Source organism: Delphinapterus leucas, chromosome 2 (assembly GCF_059928025.1).
Source record: "Delphinapterus leucas isolate spDelLeu-1000000601 "Yukka" chromosome 2, BTC_Dleu_Yukka2, whole genome shotgun sequence".
NCBI classification, from domain to species: domain Eukaryota; kingdom Metazoa; phylum Chordata; class Mammalia; order Artiodactyla; family Monodontidae; genus Delphinapterus; species Delphinapterus leucas.
In genome coordinates, this window is record NC_143130.1 from 70,782,993 (window position 1) to 70,802,895 (window position 19,903).

The 19,903-nt window shown below is 38.2% G+C and overlaps 1 protein-coding gene across 1 annotated transcript in view; it reads right to left on the minus strand.

Moving 5' to 3' along the window:
* Nucleotides 1-19,903, minus strand: part of IQCH (IQ motif containing H) — a 212,313-nt gene that overhangs the window by 79,735 nt on the left and 112,675 nt on the right. The window contains 4 exon segments of the mRNA XM_089907078.1: nt 20-195; nt 4,128-4,211; nt 17,073-17,139; nt 17,839-18,390. Coding sequence (XP_089763204.1) covers nt 20-195; nt 4,128-4,211; nt 17,073-17,139; nt 17,839-18,390 — 879 coding nt within the window.

The window sequence follows — 19,903 nt, forward strand, 5'->3', positions numbered from 1 at the left end:
AATTAGAAGACAAACTCACAGTGAAGATGTTTATAGCTTCAGGGGTGATAATTTTGAACCTGTCCCGCAGGTCACTTCTGTCCTTAAGTTTCCCTGATTTGACAGCTGCCTGTAGACTCAGGATTTTATCGTAATACAGCAGCAACTCGTCATTCATTTGATGGGAGCAGATGTAGATGACGCTTATGTTGGCATCTAAAAATAACAGGCACAATGTTAATTACTGGTATAAAGGTAAAAGACATTACGAGCTCTGGTATCAGATTGATGTTGCACAGTTTAAAATAAAGAGCATATCCAAAAGCCACATTCAAGTTAATTTAGATTGGTTTTGTACAGATCTTAGCAATTTAAGTGGCTTTTTGGTCCTTTAGCATTTCTCTAAAGAAAAGATAAATAACACCACCACCAAAAAAATAGACACAATGATTCCTTCAGAAGGAGGGCTGTGAGGCACCATGGAAGTGTACTTTCAAATAATACGTAGGGATTTAGCTCCAGAACTCCTATTAATATCAATGGGATTCGCATACTGATTTAAAAATTTATTCCATTAACTTTAGTAAATTATAAAACAGAACTGTTAACTTTCGAAAGCTGATGAAATTGCAATTTCTTATGCTGCCTGGACTTGGCAAGGCCAATTCAGGGAATGTTCTGTCCAAATAAATGGTCTGATTATGACCATAGCAATGATTATTTCAGGAAAGCAACCTTTTCCTTTCTCCATTCCCAAAGAGGAGTATATTACTTAAATAGGACATCTAGTGATTCTTGGTTTAAAAGAAACACTATCTTAATTTAACTGTTCTCCTTCTCAAGATGTACTTCTTATTATGTGCGTAGAAAGAAATTCTAATTAAATATCCCATTCGAATGGAATAGTGAGAAGAGATTACCCCCACTCCAGGCTGCAGAATATTTTAGGGAGTATGTACTGGAAACCAGCAGCCGGTGGAGTCACTCATTCATTTTTGTAAAATAACTGACTGATCAGTAGGGGCAAAGCACTTGGCTAGACATGGAAGGAGATACCAGAATCAAAGCGACTGAGATGCTGCCTGTGAGGAGCAACCATTTCACATGTATAAACAGCTGTAAAACATGGTGGAGGGTGGTGGACACAAGACACATGCAGACCAGGTGCCCAGGGAAGGTTGGAGGAGGGAGCACTGTAAAATATTTCCTTGGTCAAGTAGGGCTGAGAAGAGATTTTAAGACTCCTCTGTTCAGTTTAGCAGAGTATACAGAGCATAGACTGATTAAATGCTTGCTCAGCTTTCTAGGAGCCTGGGCATATTATTTAACCTTTCTAAGCATTGCTTTCTTCATCTGTAAAATGGGGAATAAAGTCTCCTGGGGCACAGAGTTTTGGAGAGTATGAAATGAAAGAATATATATAAAGCACCTGGTGCAGTATCTGGCACATAGTAGGTGCTCAGCAGACAGTACAGATGCACCAATCTGCTCCACAGCCCACCCTGACTAGGCCAGCTAACAGTGGTTCCACACCCCGCCTTCCACACTTGTGCTCCTTTTAACTAGTGCCTCAAGATTTAACACGATGAAGTAGTGTCCCCTGCTGTTCCATCCTGTTGTTCCAAATCTTTCAATCTTGTTCGCCCAGACTCTTTAAAGGCAAGGTGTATACTTTTCATATAATCCCCCATGCCCTGGTACAATGTCGAGTATGCAGGAGCCACTCAATAAATACTTGTGAGCTGACCAAAGGGATCTGGGAGAATGGAGAGATTCGGGAACTGGAAAGTCTTTCACAATTAGTGAGACCCGTGGCATGCAGGAGAAATCTGTTCTGGAGAAGAGCATCTTGTGGCTAGAAGCAATGTCTTCTGAACTGGCCCAGAGCTGGGCCCAGAGTAGGTGCTCCATAAATGTAAATATTTAAGTGGCTCCTATTTAATGTTGAAACCACATTGTCACATGAACCTCAAAATAAATTAACTGAGGAGACAGTAGTTAATTAACTTGTATCCAACTGCTGAATGATCAAATTCGTTATCCGAAATCTCGTGTTTTCAGGAAGAGTCTAGTGTCTTACTAAACTAGTGGTCTTTAAAACCAAACTAGTATTTTTTTTTAAGTATAAAAAAAGGACACAAAAAGCAAACAACAAAAATAACTTAATAAAGTCTCCATAGCAGAAGAAAACTAAATTTTTCTTGGGAAGAAATTTCTGGGTTGTAAATGATAACAAATCATGTTACTAATTTTACCTTTCCCGTTCATTTCTGGCAAAGGAATACTATAATCAGTAACAGTAATATCCAGTATTAGGGTGGTTTGATTGTGAATCAACAAATGTTCAAAATTAATTGACAGGTGATTTTGGAAAGGAATTAAGAAGAAGATGAAGATTGTTTTGACTGTTAGTCAGTAGTCAGTATCAGTCACCCTCTTGCTTAACTCATCTAGGAAGTGAAGATACAAGCTGTTGAGGTCTCTCCACCTGATACCCTGACTTCACAGCCAGTATCCAGACAACAAGTCTTAATGTGATCAGATTACCTTTGTTTCCCCTGAATAAGCAGAAAAGTCAACACCCTTTACTAGGAACTAACGCAAGTTAAAGAAAGATAATCATTTATTCTTCCATAAAATTATCACTAATTTTCCTAGTTTCTTCATATTTTTACTTCACAAGCAAGTACTTTTTCTATTTTCTCACTTACTTCTACACTTTTATTACTTCTCTTGAAGAGGTTTTAGGATTGCATTGTTATCATGAAGATAGTGTACCAAGAAAAGGCATTTGGTTAATAATCTCTCAGAAATGTTCATCTTAGCAAAATTTTCCATTGCAGATAGACATAGACTGAATTATTGAATTATTTAAAATAGAAGCCTAATACTCTTAAGTCTTCTCATTATTAATAAGAATCCTTTGTAAGGAAATTCTTTGGTGATGGTTTGGACTATATATAGAAAGGTATATAAAAAGCTAAAGAAAAAAATTAATCAAATAAATTAGAGCAAAGTCTGCCCTCTGCTGCACTTCATTGGTTTCCACCCAGTCAGGATTTTAGTTGAAATAGCTCAGCACTAACAAATCAATCTTAAGTCATTAAATTTTTTTTTGGTAAGGTTGAAAAACAATATTAGTGCCTAGATAATAGATTAAAGCAATTACCCTATTATTATTTTAGGACACTGTAAATTTCTAGTACTGTTGTATTTTTGTTACCAAATGGCATTTATAAAATAATAATGATGCTGAAATATATATGAATCACGTAAAGTATGTCATTCCAGGGAGCCAGCTAAATTGGTCATTGATAATTTAAAATTCTTCCTTGTTTTGCTTAAATAAGGGCCAAAGCAATTATATTTTAACAAAACAAAGAAGTTCTTATTTGGTAACTAAAAAATTCTAGTTTTCGTTTAACCCTGAATTTCTGGCCAGGACTTCCCACACTGATTCAATATTATTACTTAGACTTTGAAACATTTATTCTTTAAACCTCACCTCAAACAGTGTCAACCAAAGCCTAGAGTTCTTGTATCCTTCCTTCCCGGCCCCTGGTTGCTGTCTGATTTAGAACTGACCAAACCAGTATTAGAACCTGACTCTTACAAAGATGTGTCTATCACTCAAGGTCTGTATTTCTAATAATTCCTTCCACTAGGCACTTCCTATTTTCTCATAACTAGATTATATATATTTAAATAAAACCTTCTTTTAAAAATCTATCTTCATTTCCCTCTTATTCTTATAATGAAAACATAATGCTTTTCATTTCTGTTACCTTCCACCCATTCCTCAGATAATATAATAGACAATATTGACACAAATATATAATGTTGACTTCATTCACTGCCAGATTCAGTAAATGAAGAAGAGTTGGGGCTATAGGAGATACATCCTTATTCAAGCCTGCAGCAAAGAGAATTAGAAAACTACCCAAGTAAATTGGTTAAAATGTCATTTGTTTATTCAACTGACTTCACTATAAACCTGTTCTTTGGAACAAAACATTCAATTGCCCTGCAAGAAGATTAGAAGTCCAAGCCTTTTCCTTGTACAGAAGAAAAAGCAAAAAATGAACATTTAATCAACATCCACTGATAAACATGCCAAAGAGCCATTTGTGTAAAAGTATTTACTGTACCTAAGATGTCACACAGCCTCCCCAGCTGCATGTTCTGCTGTGTGTTGAAGTCGTCAATATTTTGTCGCACAGGCTGGGAATATCCTAAAAGGCAAACCAGATGTCAAAACCCAGAAAGAGCAAGTCAACATGGCAGAATGGCACGCTAGGATTTCACAGTGTCATGGTCCACATTTCCAGGAAAGAATTGTCTCTGAAGCATCTCGCAGAAACAATCCAGCTCCTAAGAATGAGGTCCTTGCTTCTCAGGGGATTAAGCATTAATTCTGGAAGATGTGCTGAGCAGCATATTCTGCAACAGAGAGGTTCATATTTTTCAATATCAGCAAAGCTTCTGGGAATCAGGATTATAGAAACACGGGAAAAGTTTCGGAAATTTTAACATGAATGTTCAAAAGAGCACGTAAGAAAGTTATGCTCAGGTTTAAAAACTATGTTGGCTTTTTGTTTTTTTGCCTTTTATTTTCTTATTTTTTTAACATCTTTATTGGAGTATAATTGCTTTACATTGTGGTGTTAGTTGCTGCTGTATAACAAAGTGAATCAGCTGTACGTATACGTATATCCCCATATCCCCTCCCTCTTGCGTCTCCCTCCCACCCTCCCTATCCCACCCCTCTAGGTGGTCACAAAGCAGAGCTGATCTCCCTGTGCTATGCGGCTGCTTCCCACTAGCTATCTATTTTGCATTTGGTAGTGTATATATGTCCATGCCACTCTCTCACTTCGTCCCAGCTTACCCTTCCCCCTCCCCGTGTCCTCAAGTCCATTCTCTACGTCTGTGTCTTTATTCCTGCCCTGCCCCTAGGTCCTTCTTTTTTTTTTTTTTTTTAGATTCCATATATATGTGTTAGCATACGGTATTTGTTTTTCTGTTTCTGACTTAGTTCACTCTGTATAACAGACTCTAGGTCCATCCACCTCACTACAAATAACTCAATTTTGTTTCTTTTTATGGCTGAGTAATATTCCATTGTATATATGTGCCACATCTTCTTTATCCATTCATCTGTCGATGGATGCTTAGGTTGCTTCCACGTCCTGGCTATTGTAAATAGTGCTGCAATGAACACTGTCGTACATGACTCCTTTTGAATTATGGTTTTATGCCCTGTGGTGGGATTGCTGGGTCATATGGGAGTTCTAATTTTAGTTTTTTAAGGAACCTCCATACTGTTCTCCATAGTGGCTGTATCAATTTACATTCCCACCAAGAACGTGCAGCAGGGTTCCCTTTTATCCACACCCTCTCCAGCATTTATTGTTTGTAGATTTTTTAAAAAAAAGTTTTTGGCTGCGTTGGGTCTGCACATGGGCTCTCTCTAGTTGCGGTGAGTGGGGGCTGCTCTTTGTTGCAGTGTGTGGGCTTCTCATTGCGGTGGCTTCTCTTGTTGTGGAGCATGGGCTCTAGGCACATGGGCTTCAGTAGCTGTGGCGCTCAGGCTCAGTAGTTGTGGCGCACGGGCTTAGTTGCTCCTTGGCATGTGGGATCTTCCTGGACCAGGGCTCAAACCTGTGTCCCCTGCACTGGCAGGCAGATTCTTAACCACTGTGCCACCAGGGAAGTCCTGTAGATTTTTTGATGATGGCCATTCTGACGGTGTGAGGTGATACCTCATTGTAGTTTTGATTTGCATTTCTCTAATGATTAGTGATGTTGCGTATCCTTTCATGTGTTTGCTGGCAATCTGTATATCTTCTTTGGAGAAATGTCTATTTAGGTCTTCTGCCCATTTTTGGATTGGGTTGTTTGCTTTTTTGATATTGAGCTGCATGAGCTGCTTGTATATTTTGGAGATTAATCCTTTGTCGGTTGCTTTGTTTGCGAATATTTTCTCCCATTCTGAGGGTTGTCCTATGCTTCTTATGTGGCATTTTGAAGATGTGCCCTGGAATCACTCTCAACTGACACACAGATTTCAGATAAAACTCTTGCTGTTGCGAATATGTATTTAAGTAATTCTAAATACTAAAGAAATATGCTTCTGTTCACACAGTCAAAAGATCTTGTAACGTTAAAGGACAATAAAGGTTAGTGCAGTTACTTTGTCAGTACTGATGAAAGCCCCACCATTTTCCTTCATGTCAGTTGGAACAGCAGAAGGAAAACACACATGGATTTACTACTGTCCCCAAATCTTCCACAATGGCAACAGCAGCGGCAACACTTTCTGCTATTGCAGGGGTTAAAATAAAAAATGAACGTGGACCAAAACATGAACTTAAAAGGCATGCATGCTCACAAGCAGTATAATTGCTTATATGAAATTCAGCAACTGTAGGTGTAACTTCTAAAAAAATAAAATTGCTTTTCACATTTTGAATAGATGCTTCAACGCCTCCTTGTGGTTAGTGAGCCCAAACACATGTTTCAAGTTAAACTGCTATAGATAAAGTGATTTTAAATACTACATCTTTGAGATGTGACACAGATTTCCTTTTCAGCCTAAGGAAAACTATAGCAATTCAGGCAACAGGGCTTCAGATCAAATGAACTCTGATAATTGGCTCTTTGCTTTGATGTTAGTGTTTAAACACTAGACAATGTCTGGAAATTAAATGAGTTTACAATTCATCTAAAAGTCTCCCTCTTGCTTTATGCAGATGAACTTAAGAACTAAAAAGGCAGAAGGATATGTGGGCTGTTTGAATTATTTTTGAAAAATTATTAATTTCTAAAATAATTTTGGGAACTCATCCACATATGAAAGTTAATATAGACAGCTACAAACAATGCCATCTTGATGTGTGGTTGCAATATTGTAACTCTTGGGATTTTGCCTATGTATAATTCTATCTATACTCAGATAAGTGTTTAGGAAGATGTATTGTGAATAACTTATATATCAAGACTATAAGAAGGCAGGAAAATGCCTAGAGAATAAAGTATGATTAAGAAAAGTGCATTAACCATTCTATGAACGTATTCTATGAACACATTTCCTTTCAGAAGTAAAGATAAAAGGCAGTGTGAGATAGCTCATTAAAATGATGTCCAATTTAAAATATAAAGGATGTCTCATCACTCTGTTGCCACATATGCAGCATGTGAGTAAGTCCGTGTTTCAATTACTCGAGGTCAGTTTTCCAACAAATTACTTAGTACCTCTATTACCCTGATCAAGGATGCATATAAATCCACCTGCCAATGCAGGGGACACGGGTTTGAGCCCTGGTCTGGGAAGATCCCACATGCTGCGGAGCAACTAAGTCCGTGAGCCACAACTACTGAGTCTGCGGTCTAGAGCCCATGAGCCACAACTACTGCACCCGCGTGCCACAGCTACTGAAGTCTGCGAGCCTAGAGCCCGTGCTCCACAACAAGAGAAGCCACCGCAATGAGAAGCCCGCGCACCGCAATGAAGAGGAGCCCCCACTCACTGCAACTGGAGAAAGCCCGCGCGCAGCAACGAAGACCCAATTATGATTATGCAGGATTATGATAAAACTGGTTACTCAGTTAACCCTACAAGTACACCCATCTTAAAGAACTGTATGTTAATCTCAGGACATTGTTATAGAGGATCATATGAAGCAAAAAATAGAAAAACATTTTGTCAACCGTAAAGTGCTGTGTAAACAGAAGATATTTTAATGTCACAAGCTATGTGTACTTCCAAAGCTTGTAACAGCAACAGCAAATTCTGTCACAAGCAACAGATCATTCCACATGAGCAAGATACAATGCAAGGCACATTGCTATCAGCAGAGCAGAAGTTAGGAGTCAATCTTTTTTTAAGTCAGATTTATTCTTATGTTTTTGTACATCCACAAAATACGTGTGTTGATTCCTGGGTGGAAGACCTCATCGATGCTGGTAGCATATATTAAACACAACAGTGACTTAACCAGGAAACTGTCAAGAAGAACGTTGTGGCCTTGGGGAGTTCAGCAGACATGCCCGGTGGAATATAATACACTTTGGAATATAATTTGGAATATAATCTACAAAGACATGGATATATCAAAGGTGAGACTAGAAACACCAGAGGAGTTTTGAGAAACCATCTACTTCAACCTTGTCCCGTTATAGATAAGGAAATTCAGGACACGTGCCTTGTTTCTTGTCCGAGATAACATAAACCTACAAATTATTATGTAGTTCAGCTACTATGTCCTTAGCTCTTGTGACAAATATGGTTACGTCAAGCAAGAGAGAAGATGACTCTCCAAGAGTGAGCAGAGAACTCCAGAAGGGACAGAGGGCCTTTGCCTCTTTTCCTACTTTTATTGTTTTAAATTAATTTGTATTGGGGTATAGTTGATTTCTTTTCCCGCTTTCATTTCCAATTGTTGTGTCAGACAGAATAGTGGCCATTCAAAGATGTCCATGTTCGAATCCCCGGACACTGTGAATGTGCTAAGTTACATGGCAAAGGGGAAATAAAGTTGCAGATGGAATTAAGGTTGCTAATCAGCTGACCTTAAAATAAGGAGGTTCTCATGGATTATTGGGCTGGACCCAGTGTCATCATAAAAGTCCTTAAAAGTGGGGGAGGGAGGCAGACTACAGAAGGGACTACAGAAGACAGGCACAGAGATGCCACATTGCTGCCTTTAAAGATGGAGGAAGGGGGCCCCGGGCTTTCCCTGTTCATTCCTTTGTGGGTGGCTTCTAGAAGCTGGAAAGAGTGAGAAAACAGATTCTCCCCTAGAGCCTCCAGGAAGGAGTGCAGCCCTGCCCACACCTTGATTTTAGCCCCTTTCCTACTTTTGAACTACAAAATTATTGCTGTAAGGTAACAAATGTGTATTGCTTTAAGCCACTAAGCTTGTGGCATCCGGTCAGAGGGCAATAGAAAACTATTATGACTGTCTACCTTCCCTTACTCCCAATAAGTACCACCCCCCAGACATTCTACTCCTCTTTCACCTGTAATTGAAAGATGGGGGATGGGGGACTGAGATCCATAATCAGAGTTCAGAATAAGCACTCAGTAAATATTGTTGTTTTACTATTTCTTTCCTAACCTCGGCTGAGCGTGACTTAAATTCTCAAAAGGAACCTCACTGAAATGTAGAGAAATTATTATTATTATGTGCACAAATTATTTGAGCTATCAAAGTACTGTTCTTCTAGCTTATGGAGCTGATTGCCCCTAATCACCATCAGGTGTGCCTGACCACCCTTTTCTAAGAAGGTTTGCAGTCTCCCCTCACTGTCATTCTCTGGCACCCTCTCTTCACCACACTTTTCTCATTTTGTCATTACAGGTTTCTTTGCTGGCTTATTTACTTGTTTGTTGTACATTTCTCCTCCCCACTGCATCACTCTGGCTCCTGTAGCCAGACTGTAAGCTCCACTGGAGCAGAAACGCTGTGATATCGCCAGTCAAATGAGTCAATGAAGTGTGCCTGAAGAGCTTACTCAAAGAATCTGTCTTTTAAATTCTTAGCCCTTTCTCTCTTGTGTTTTCATCGTTCCCTCCTCTCCTTTCAACACTCATGAAATTGGGTTCTCTGATCTGGAGAACTTCTGGGGAATTCAAAGAATGGTAAGTGGGATTTGTAGCTTTTTCTAGGCCCTCATCGGCATAGAATAAAACAGCACTGGCATTAAGGGGCACTTTCTCTTATCACTATAGAGAGGAACGCAGCTTCTTTCCTTATGCCACCTTCATCACCTGCAAAATATTCATAGTTTGATAGAGTGTTCCATCTTTCCTCAAAATATTATTGTCTGGGACTTCCATGGTGGCACAGTGGTTAAGAATCTGCCTGCCTATGCAGGGGACAGGGGTTCCAGCCCTGGTCAGGGAAGATCCCACATGCCACGGAGCAACTAAGCCTGTGCGCCACAGCTACTGAGCCTGTGCTCTAGAGCCTGCAAGCCACAACTACTGAGCCCATGTACCACAACTACTGAAGCCTGTGCGCCTAGAGCCCGTGTTCCGCAACGAGAGAAGCCACCATAATAAGAAGCCTATGCACCGCAACAAAGAGTAGCCCCCGGTCGCCACAACTAGAGAAAGCCTGTGCGCAGCAATGGAGACCCAACACAGCCAAAAATAAATAAATAAATAAATAAATTTAAAAAATATTATTGCCTCTGCTTCACACTGAAGAAGGGTACCCGGGTGCTGTCTCTCTGAAGTTATCCAACTACCATACTTTTGGTCTTCTGTTGAACCAAGGATGCTCATTAATGGTTACTGGCTACCATTTCTCCATCCTCATTTCTGCCTTCATCTCCTTTCCCATCCCTATCCCCACTCCCACACAAACGCTTATCAGATGATGCTAATTGCCTCTTTGCAACCCAGTAAACGAGTCCTGCTAGGATTGGCTTTTCCTTCACAGCAACTGCAGAAACCTAAGAACATGAGCAAGGCCACGCTCAGTGACCATGCCTCCTTGGGACTGTGGGTGCTTCTGTGACACGCCCCTGCCGTTGCAGTAAAATCAAGTGTTCTTGAACCCTGCTTGTTACTCTGTGGTTGACTCCTAGTTTATTTTGTCTCCAAGTCCTATTCCTTACAATGGTACCTAAGGCAGAGAAGGGGTTAATAACAGATTTCCAGTTACCACATAGTTGTCATTCATCTGATCACCCTGGCCTGAGATGGTAGTCATCCATGCCTCAGTCTGATGGACTGGAGCAGTGATTCTTAACCTTTTCCCCATTTGAATACGTGTGATGGGTAGTGTTCAAATGCATCACACACTCCTAGGGGCATATGCAGGGTTACGATAGCAGTAGCTGTAACTCCATCCTTTTCTCTTCCACTCAAGAAAGCATACTAGATGCAAGCTGAGCAAGAGTGACATTATTTTAGAAATAATCTTGAATTGTTCCAATTCATAAAAAGTTAACCATTAGCTAAACTTTGGACTCTAATAGTAAAAATTTAGGGAACATGTGAACATACTTCACAAACGATTGCAGATCAGCATACTGCAGTCATCTAGAGAAATGTGATCTAGACATTATGGTTTTAATTACTTGTGCAAGTGTGAAAGCACAAGATACTGAGATAGGAAATAACATACAGCAAGAGAGAGGCCTATCTGGGTTATTTATATAGTCCATCCAGTGCCAACTTGATGAAAATAAAACTGAGAGTTGTTTTTTGGGGGCTTCTGAGAAAAATTAGAGAAATTTGTGATGAGGACGTAGAAAACACAGGACTTAACTCAAATCTTTGTTGAGTTTTGAAAACATTCTCAAACCAAACTGTCCAAATGGATTCTGTGTCGTTCTGAAAGCCTTTCCTTCAGAAGAGTGAAGACTTTCTCTTGTTCAAACTTTTTGTCTGCGACAGGCACAGCATTGCATGCAACTAAAGCCAGTGATTCTCAAAGAGTGGTTGAGGGACCCTCCAAAGGACTGGGGGCATGGAAGGTCAGAACTCTTTTCAGAATAATACTCAGATGACATTTCCCCTTTCCAATGTTATCTTCCCACAAAATACAAAAAGTTTATTGATTTCAGATTCCATATTGCAACTAACTCCTAAAAATTATCCTTGTTGAGTTTTGGTATAAAATCAAAGAAGAATATACACAGTTATCTGAAAAGGCTGTAAAATACATAAAGTATACCTCCCTTTTCCAAATACTTGTCTGTATGAGGCCAGGTTTTCTTCATATGCTTCAACCAAAACAACATATTGCAACAGATTGGATGCAGAAATAGATAGGAGAATCCAACTAACTTCTATTAAGAGATTTGCAAACTTGTCAACCAGTGCCAATCTTCTCACCAATTTTTTTTTTTTTTTTTGGCGGTACGCGGGCCTCTCACTGCTGTGGCCTTTCCCATTGCGGAGCACAGGCTCCGGATGCGCAGGCCCAGCGGCTATGGCTCACGGGCCCAGTCACTCCGCGGCATGTGGGATATTCCCGGACCGGGGCACGAACCCGTGTCCCCTGCATCGGCAGGCGGACTCTCTACCACTGCGCCACCAGGGAAGCTCCTCACCAATTTTTTTTTTGTTTTGGAAAAGAAACGGTTTTTAAAAAATAAAAATATGTTTTTTAGATGAACATTGGTAATGTGCTTAGTATTGTTATTTTAAAATAAATTCAATATTTTTAAAGTTTCTCAGTTTTAGTTTCTAATGTGGTAAATATAGATGGATACAACCCATGTAAACCAACGCTCTTTAGGGTCTTCAGTTGTTGTTACAAGTGTAAATTTGAGGACCACTGAACACAAATTTTAATATTTTTTATGAGAATGAAGGAGATGAAAAAGATTATATTTTAATCTTTGAGGACCACTGAACACAAATTTTAATATTTTTTATGAGAATGAAGGAGATGAAAAAGATTATATTTTATCTTAGTATTAGCAATACTTTTTTTAGATCATATCCTAATATTAATCATTTCATCAAAAGCCCAGGAGTTGGTGTCATTTGACACCCAGTTCAGTGCTGTTTCCATATTTCATGGTACAACATCAAGCTCAACTGGGTAATTTAATATTACAGGGTCTTGGGGCCAACCCTGATCTAACCAGTGAATGAGTGTTGATTTGGATTACTTGGATGCATGCAACATGGATGAATAGAAATATGTTTTCATTTTAATTTGGGCTATAAAGAAATTTGGAAGTTTTAAATGTACTTTGTTCCTGATCCCCAAAGACCTGGATTTTCTGGAACTGCTGTCTGGGAGATCTTGGCAATACATCTGTTTCAAAGATCTAATGTGGCAATATCATAACTAAACTGAGGATTCCATCCTACTTGCCAAAATACATGTTGAAGACTGCAAAGATTTGACTGAAAGTCCTGATTTCCCAGCCCTGAGGTGGAAGCAACAGAATCTTCGCGTCTTTGAGTTGTCAACTCAAAATGGGAAAGTAGAAAGGGGTCAATGTGCTTGGAGGCACAGTAAAAATGTGGTTCCAGATATAACCCTCTGGGCTCTGGTCCTCCACCCTGCCCCTGTTCACAAATGGAGGCGAGCACAGTTCTTACCCTCTGGTGAAATGGAGTGGGGTTACGAAGGAATTGTCTCATGAGCATTTGGGGTATGGCAGTTGTGCATAAAAGTTAGTTTTTCTATCTTTTAGGCTTTTGTGACAATACAGAGCAACAGAAAAACATTTTCATGAACCTTGTAATAACAGGATCCACAATTTTATGGAATGGAGTATCTTGGAGACCACGAACTGTGTTAACCCCAAGGATAATTTGCTGAAATAATGCACAGTTGGAAAAAAAAAAAGAGGCTGAACTACATACATTTCTTGTTGCTATTAAATCAATTGGCAATGAAATAAAAGATCACATAGAGAAAAGAGGAAATCCCACCTCAATACATTCTCTATTTGTATTTTAAAGGAGGATGAGAAGTGAGAGAGGAAAGTCATCACTGGGAGTTTAATTGGCTGACCAGAGCCCCATACTCGGCACATCTTATTTAATGTCAATATATTTTAAAATGCCACTGAGTTTAAGTGTAGTAGCAAATGATGCATTGTAATAGAGAAGCACAGGGGTTAAATTAAAAGTGGAGGAAGTAACTTGGGCAAAGAAACTGTAAGCAGAATTAGTTTGTAGGTTTTATTTAGACCTCTGATTTTTCTAGGGGAATTGGGATTCTTCATTGCAGTTCTTTCTTAATTTGACTGATAGATTTTGCTTAAAATAGACCCTACTATTCTATTCCTGCTATGAGCCATGGTAGATTTTTTTGATTATATTTCATTAATAAAAATGATAAAAATATGCAGTATACAATTAAGAGATCAGCCTATATAACCTGGAAAGGATGACTTTCTTTTTATCATCTTGTAAAATTACAAGGCCAATCTGTTTCTTTGGACAATTAATCAACAACATCCTACCTCTGTTGGTTAAAAATAGCTAAAACTTTTTGTTACATCTGAGAATACTTCTCAAAATATGTAACAGCCAATCATGTTTCGTAATTCCTCCTTTCAAAGAGGTGGTTACTCTGTAATGTATAATTGTCTTCATGTTCGTATCATTAAGCCATAGATTTTTAAATACATGATAAATATTTTGTGGTCAACAACATTGCTGAAAGGCCGTGTTTCCTGTGATTGTGGGTTTGGAGAATGCAGTTACTCCTGTGTGTGCAACACTGTATAAACAAATAACCAACGCCTACAACTGTAAGATATTATGTAGTTATCAGCTACTAAGCTTTCATTTTTAGGGTTCGAATGACTTAGTGCAGGCCCAATTGGCTAGTGCATGGTGTCATTATTTCTGGGGCCAATTCCACAACAGATTTGATCACAAATTTCCTACGGAAATAGAAAGAGAGGACAAGGCTGCAACTTGTGTTAAATGCGTACCTGAGTCTTACATTCCTACCAACTGATTTTGATTAGTGAATCCCTCTCAACTCTGGGAACAAAATTACTATATTGAATAGATTTGGGGGGGCCATGTATTTAGAGAAAAAAATTGCTTCACTTTCATCCACTTCTATTTTCGTGAATTGTGTAGGTAAGTCTCCAGTGCAGGTGACAAAGTAGCCATGTTATGACTAGCTGAAATCTTCTTCAAGTATTCCCAGGGGAAGTGGTACATAAGAAAAAAGTGTGCCATAATCATTTTTTTTTAAAAGGTATGGTTTGAGAATTATGCCTGTGGAATAGATGACAGTTTAATGCTAGTTAAATGCAATTTAATGTCCACAAGTCATTTCATAACCTCAAGCTTAAATTTTAGAAACAAATACAAGTTGATCAAAGCCCAAGTATTATTCTCTTGTGAAAATGTGAAATTGGGCTTTTTAAATACTCAGTTGAGAAAAATATCTGAGCTTGTTCTTATCTCTTAGAAAATACATGATTAGCAATTTTTCTTGCTTACCTAAAATGGATTATTATGTTGTTAACAAACAAAAATTACTGCAATAGGGAAGACTTTCAGATTTATTACATATTTATATAAACTGAGTATGAGTAATCTAGAAGAAAACTAGTTTTACTATCAGATTTAAAATAATGCTTTCTAATTCTAGTTTCTGTCCAGGTTATTTTACTACTTAATTTATATTCAGCAAGCTCTTTTGGAATTTTAAGACAGCTTCATTTAAAATTATATTTTATTAACCAATTTATATCACTAACCGTTACTTTCATTATTTGACCTCTTTGGAGGCCTGTTTCTATCAGGCTTCCCTGCACAGCTGACTGCTTGGGGATTTAGAGTCAGAAGTGGGGGTACAGGAGGGAAGAAGTGTGTGGAAATTGGATCTATAATACCTTTGTGCTTGTCAACATTACAAAGTGGGGGTCTTGTTTCTATTTCTAGTTCTGAATAAAACAGAGAATGCAAAACAAAATTTCCCACATAATATCAGGTCAGGTCCACAATTAGTTGCAGAAGCAAAAGGCTTTTGCACCTTATTCTAAGGACTCAAGTCAGTTAATTGGGTCTGCAATTAGCCTCTCTGGTTGCAATCAATTACAAGTGCAATTTCTGTGTGTGAACTAATTTTGTGTGCAAAATAGTCCCACCAAAACAAAAGCCTAAGTTAGAATGAAATTCAGATCTGTCTTACCTCACTTACATACTAAGGAGGAACTAATTTCTTCTGTGAGCCTTAAAAAAGACCAAACCTAAAAGGCTCTATGCGACTGAAGTATTTTCTTAACTTTTCTATAAGTACTTAGATGTAAGTACTTTAAAATCTAAGAAAGTTTGCATTACTTTGTTACTACTAATATTTTATTTATTTAACCTATCATCTTAACTATATTTACATAATTTTTTCTCTTTGTCTTAACTTTATTTCAATTTTCATCTGTCTTTGTATGATGTAATATACATGCCTCATGGAGAGTGCACTTTGAAAATCCACTGAGAATTCTTAAAATAAGAAATGACATTTCTTCAGTGTACAACTAAGTGTTCATAGATTTTAGCACGATTTTGAGTCTATCCCTTTGTAGGGAATATATTTACATAATTATTAAAAAATTTTTTTTGCTCTTCATATTACTGTTAAATGTGTTAGTTTCTATACTATGCGTAAGTACCCAAACATGTATGCACAAATAAATTGCAATCCAGAATTCTATTACAATAGATCACTTAATGAGTTGCTCTACTTAAAAGGCCTTAATATGTAATATGAAGATTCAATGAGTTTTACTGTTTGTCAAAACTCTACTAAGTCAGCTTGGGAAATTTGGCCTCACCAAGGAAATTTAACACACTAGGTAGATAAAAAGCAAAACAACACAAAACAAATATGCACACAAATCCCAAACATTTTGACAGCAGCTCATGTTTTAAAAGAACTTCCAGTGCACATTTCTGAAATTCCCAATGTCATTTTGGCATACCTATTTTACCACTGTGTTGCAGACAACAGCTTTTAGGTTCCCCAATTCATAAATGTAATTAAATAATTACATTAGTGCTAATTAACATGAAACTGCAGATTATTTAAGCGCAAAAAACACTATTCAACTTCTTAATTATTCTTGTTCACACAGCATTTCCTTTTGCTCAGGCGCCCTAGGTGCAAATAAAGCATCCCATCTGCTCGTAATTAGAACTAAATAATTTTAGAGAATGTAGCTTATCATTTTGACTGCACATTTGATTAAAAACAGTGTACAAGCAGTATCCTGGCTTATTGGTGTAACAGCAACAACACTTACAAGCCTGTGCTCTTCTGTCATTAAAGAAGATCGAAAACATTATCTGTTATTTCAGGGGAAAAAAATACAACTTTTTAGCTCATTTCATACAGATGAAAGCGAATTACAGCAAATCACCTCTCCACTGAATAGCAGCCCCCACATAATGACTTTATTTGCTTAATCCCCAAATTAAACGCCGTCTCGAGTGAGGGCCCTGTGCTATTACTCTCATCATGTCGAGAACGTTTTCCTGCCGAGACCAATTTGAATAAAACAAGGGGCCTTCCTTGAACTCAATCAAGGAGCCATAATGTGGTGGGTAATAGAGGTTGCTGAAAGATTTGCAGGCAAAAGTGTTATACCTAATGATGGGATATGGATAATAGTCCTCCTGGAGGTCCTGATGCGATTCCAGTTGGCTGCCAGATGCTAAAAATCAAGAAGAGCATTGATCAGTGACAGGAAGCTGTAGTGGATTCATCTAGTCAAACTTCAGCTGTTTTTCCACTGTACAGTTAAGCCAGGCATAAATTATATTAATTGATTTAATTACATACTTAAAACATCTTCCCCAATTAATTTAATTAGGTGGCTACATGATGCTACTGGCAGGGGAAGATTAGAGGCAGCTCACTTAATTAACAGAATATGAATGAAAAAAAGAGAAAGCAAACATAAATGAAATTGTGAGCACTAATTAAAAGGCTGTCTGCAAACTTAAATACTTTCTGACAAAGTGGTGACAGCAACGTAGACAAGAGAGGATTTTTTTTTTTCCTAGCAAATTACAGCGCCAGAAGGTATATATAGGGAGAAAAAGTAATGCAGTTAAAACATTGATTTTCTGACAGAACGACCGTAGTCAAAGCGAAGGGACTTTTTTCTATAGAAAAATTGCAACAGATTTTGCAGGCACAAAAGCCAGATTCCTGATTAGGGCTAAAATATGATGTAGAGACAAGCGTAGGGTTTGTGCTTTGTACATTAAAGGGAGTGGAGGTGAGGGAGGCTGGTGGGGAGGGGAGTTGGAGAGAGAGAGGAAAGAAAAAGAGACAGCTTATTGCAATCGTTCAAGCAAGAAATGTTTAGAAAAAGAGGTCTGCCTTAACAGCTGGCAGCCTTGTATACCTTGGCTCGAACGCGGAAATTCTCCAGGTGTCTTTCACGTGATTCCTTCAGGAGCTTCCTCAGCCGGGTCTTATGGCAATGTAAGAGCCACGCAACGGTGATCACACCTGACGCCCACTTCTGCCGGCGATAAACAAGGAAGAATCTTCTTGCTCTGTAGCATTTCCATGTGGCTTGGATCTTCATGGCAGCCTCTGTCTTTCCATCTCGGCCCTTGTATCTTTGCCCGGGAAGATTTAACATCATTTGGATGTGAGCTGGGTTCTCTAACACTGAGAGAAAGTCGTATCTGGTAAGTTTATTCTTCAGCTCAAACTCTGGAAGGAGCGCTACTAAACTGTTCCCTTTTATTTTGACTTCTGGTATCGCATAGTTCCTGAGAAACTTCTCGATGTGTTCCAAGAGAGAAAAAATACTTCCCCAAGACAAACTGAAATGCTCCTTGAACGCTAAGAAGTCTGGGGCTGTCTTGTCTACAGCACCATTATAAATAAAAAAGTCATAATCCCATGGTGATTTCAGAGCCTTAGAAGGTGTTGTCACTTTCATGGCCTGTGGAAGGAAAGTGTCAGCAGAGATGAAATATAATTACAATCTACTATAAATGAACGGTCAAGACACACACTATCACATTATCGTTTATTACTTGATGGTGGGAGGATATGGATCCTAGTTCTAATACATACATGTCGTAATAGGAAAGTCAGGCTGTTATATAATCATAAAACTCGTTGCCAGAAGATATTTTAGAGGTTGCTCAAAGCTATTATCATTCTTATAAAAATGTAAGAAACTCATATAAAAATTATGCATTTAGTTCACTTTGATATGGTCAGCTGACCCCATAATCTCTATGATTTACTTTTTACACATGCATGGATGGAAGCATGTCACTGCTTTCTTGTTCGTAAGTTATCCACCAATCCTGAAAAATAGGATGAAGCCTTTCTTTGCAATCTCTGTGACGACTTCAGATAAGCCCATCAAAGCTGTCCTGTTTTTCTGACTTTCTAACAGGTCATCATTTCTAGCATTTTGGAGTTCTTCTGCCACCTTCTTTGAATACCCAGGAGTGAGTTTTACAAAGAGCATTATGTTGTGTGTTATCACCCTTGCCACTTTTGAGGTTTCTCTTGTCATATGTTCTTTTATTCTTAAATCTGGACCCTTCTTAGGGACATATCTGGAACTGTCCCCAGGCAGATAGAATCTGAAATCTCACAATTAAAACCAAGAAACATTTGCTTTTCACTTTGTTCCTATCTGTACTGATTGAGTTTTTTAAGTCATGAAACATACTACTTTTATTTTTAAATGTCAAGAGAGGTTCTCTAAGAATGGGACGATTGGGCAGTTTTTTTCTTCTTTATACTTTTCTGTATGAAAAAAACTGAATAAATGCTACTTAAAAATAAAATCAGAAGAGATTTGGACGACAACAGCAATATATGTCACACATACCCCTTTAAAAAAAAAGGAAAAGGAAATTTTATTGTGTCACTGTCCTCTGTGAAACTACTACATTTCATTATTGAAACCTCTGGCACTAGAAAAATAGACATTCCTCCCCATGGTCTAAATGATTCTAATGGCCTGAGGGGTGAGGGGCATAGATGTTTCAGGTCCTGCCTTCTCCTCAGTCAACCAGGTATCAACTTACAATGCTGATTGTTTCTTGCTTAGGGATTTAAGGAACAGATTGTCTTCAATACGTCAACATTTTCAGGTGTATAAGCCCATCTTTACCAGATTATAGGATTATATTGCTCTTTGCATTTTGAAGAGTTTTCACGGAACTCAAAGAAAAAAAAAAAGACCCAGTTAATTTATCAATGACTATTGTTCCACAGCACTGTGTTGAGTATTACTATGTTAGATTGTTCATGCTTTGTCTTTACTAAACTATCTAAGAGAAAAACAAGCCAAGAGATATATTTACAATACAGCACAATAAGCAAACGCAAGGGGAAAAAAAAAAAAACACCTTCCTATTCTTTTTCTTTTCTTAGGTTCCAGACAGTGGAATAATTAATTAGACTGTCATCTCAAGTAAAAATGCTGAAAA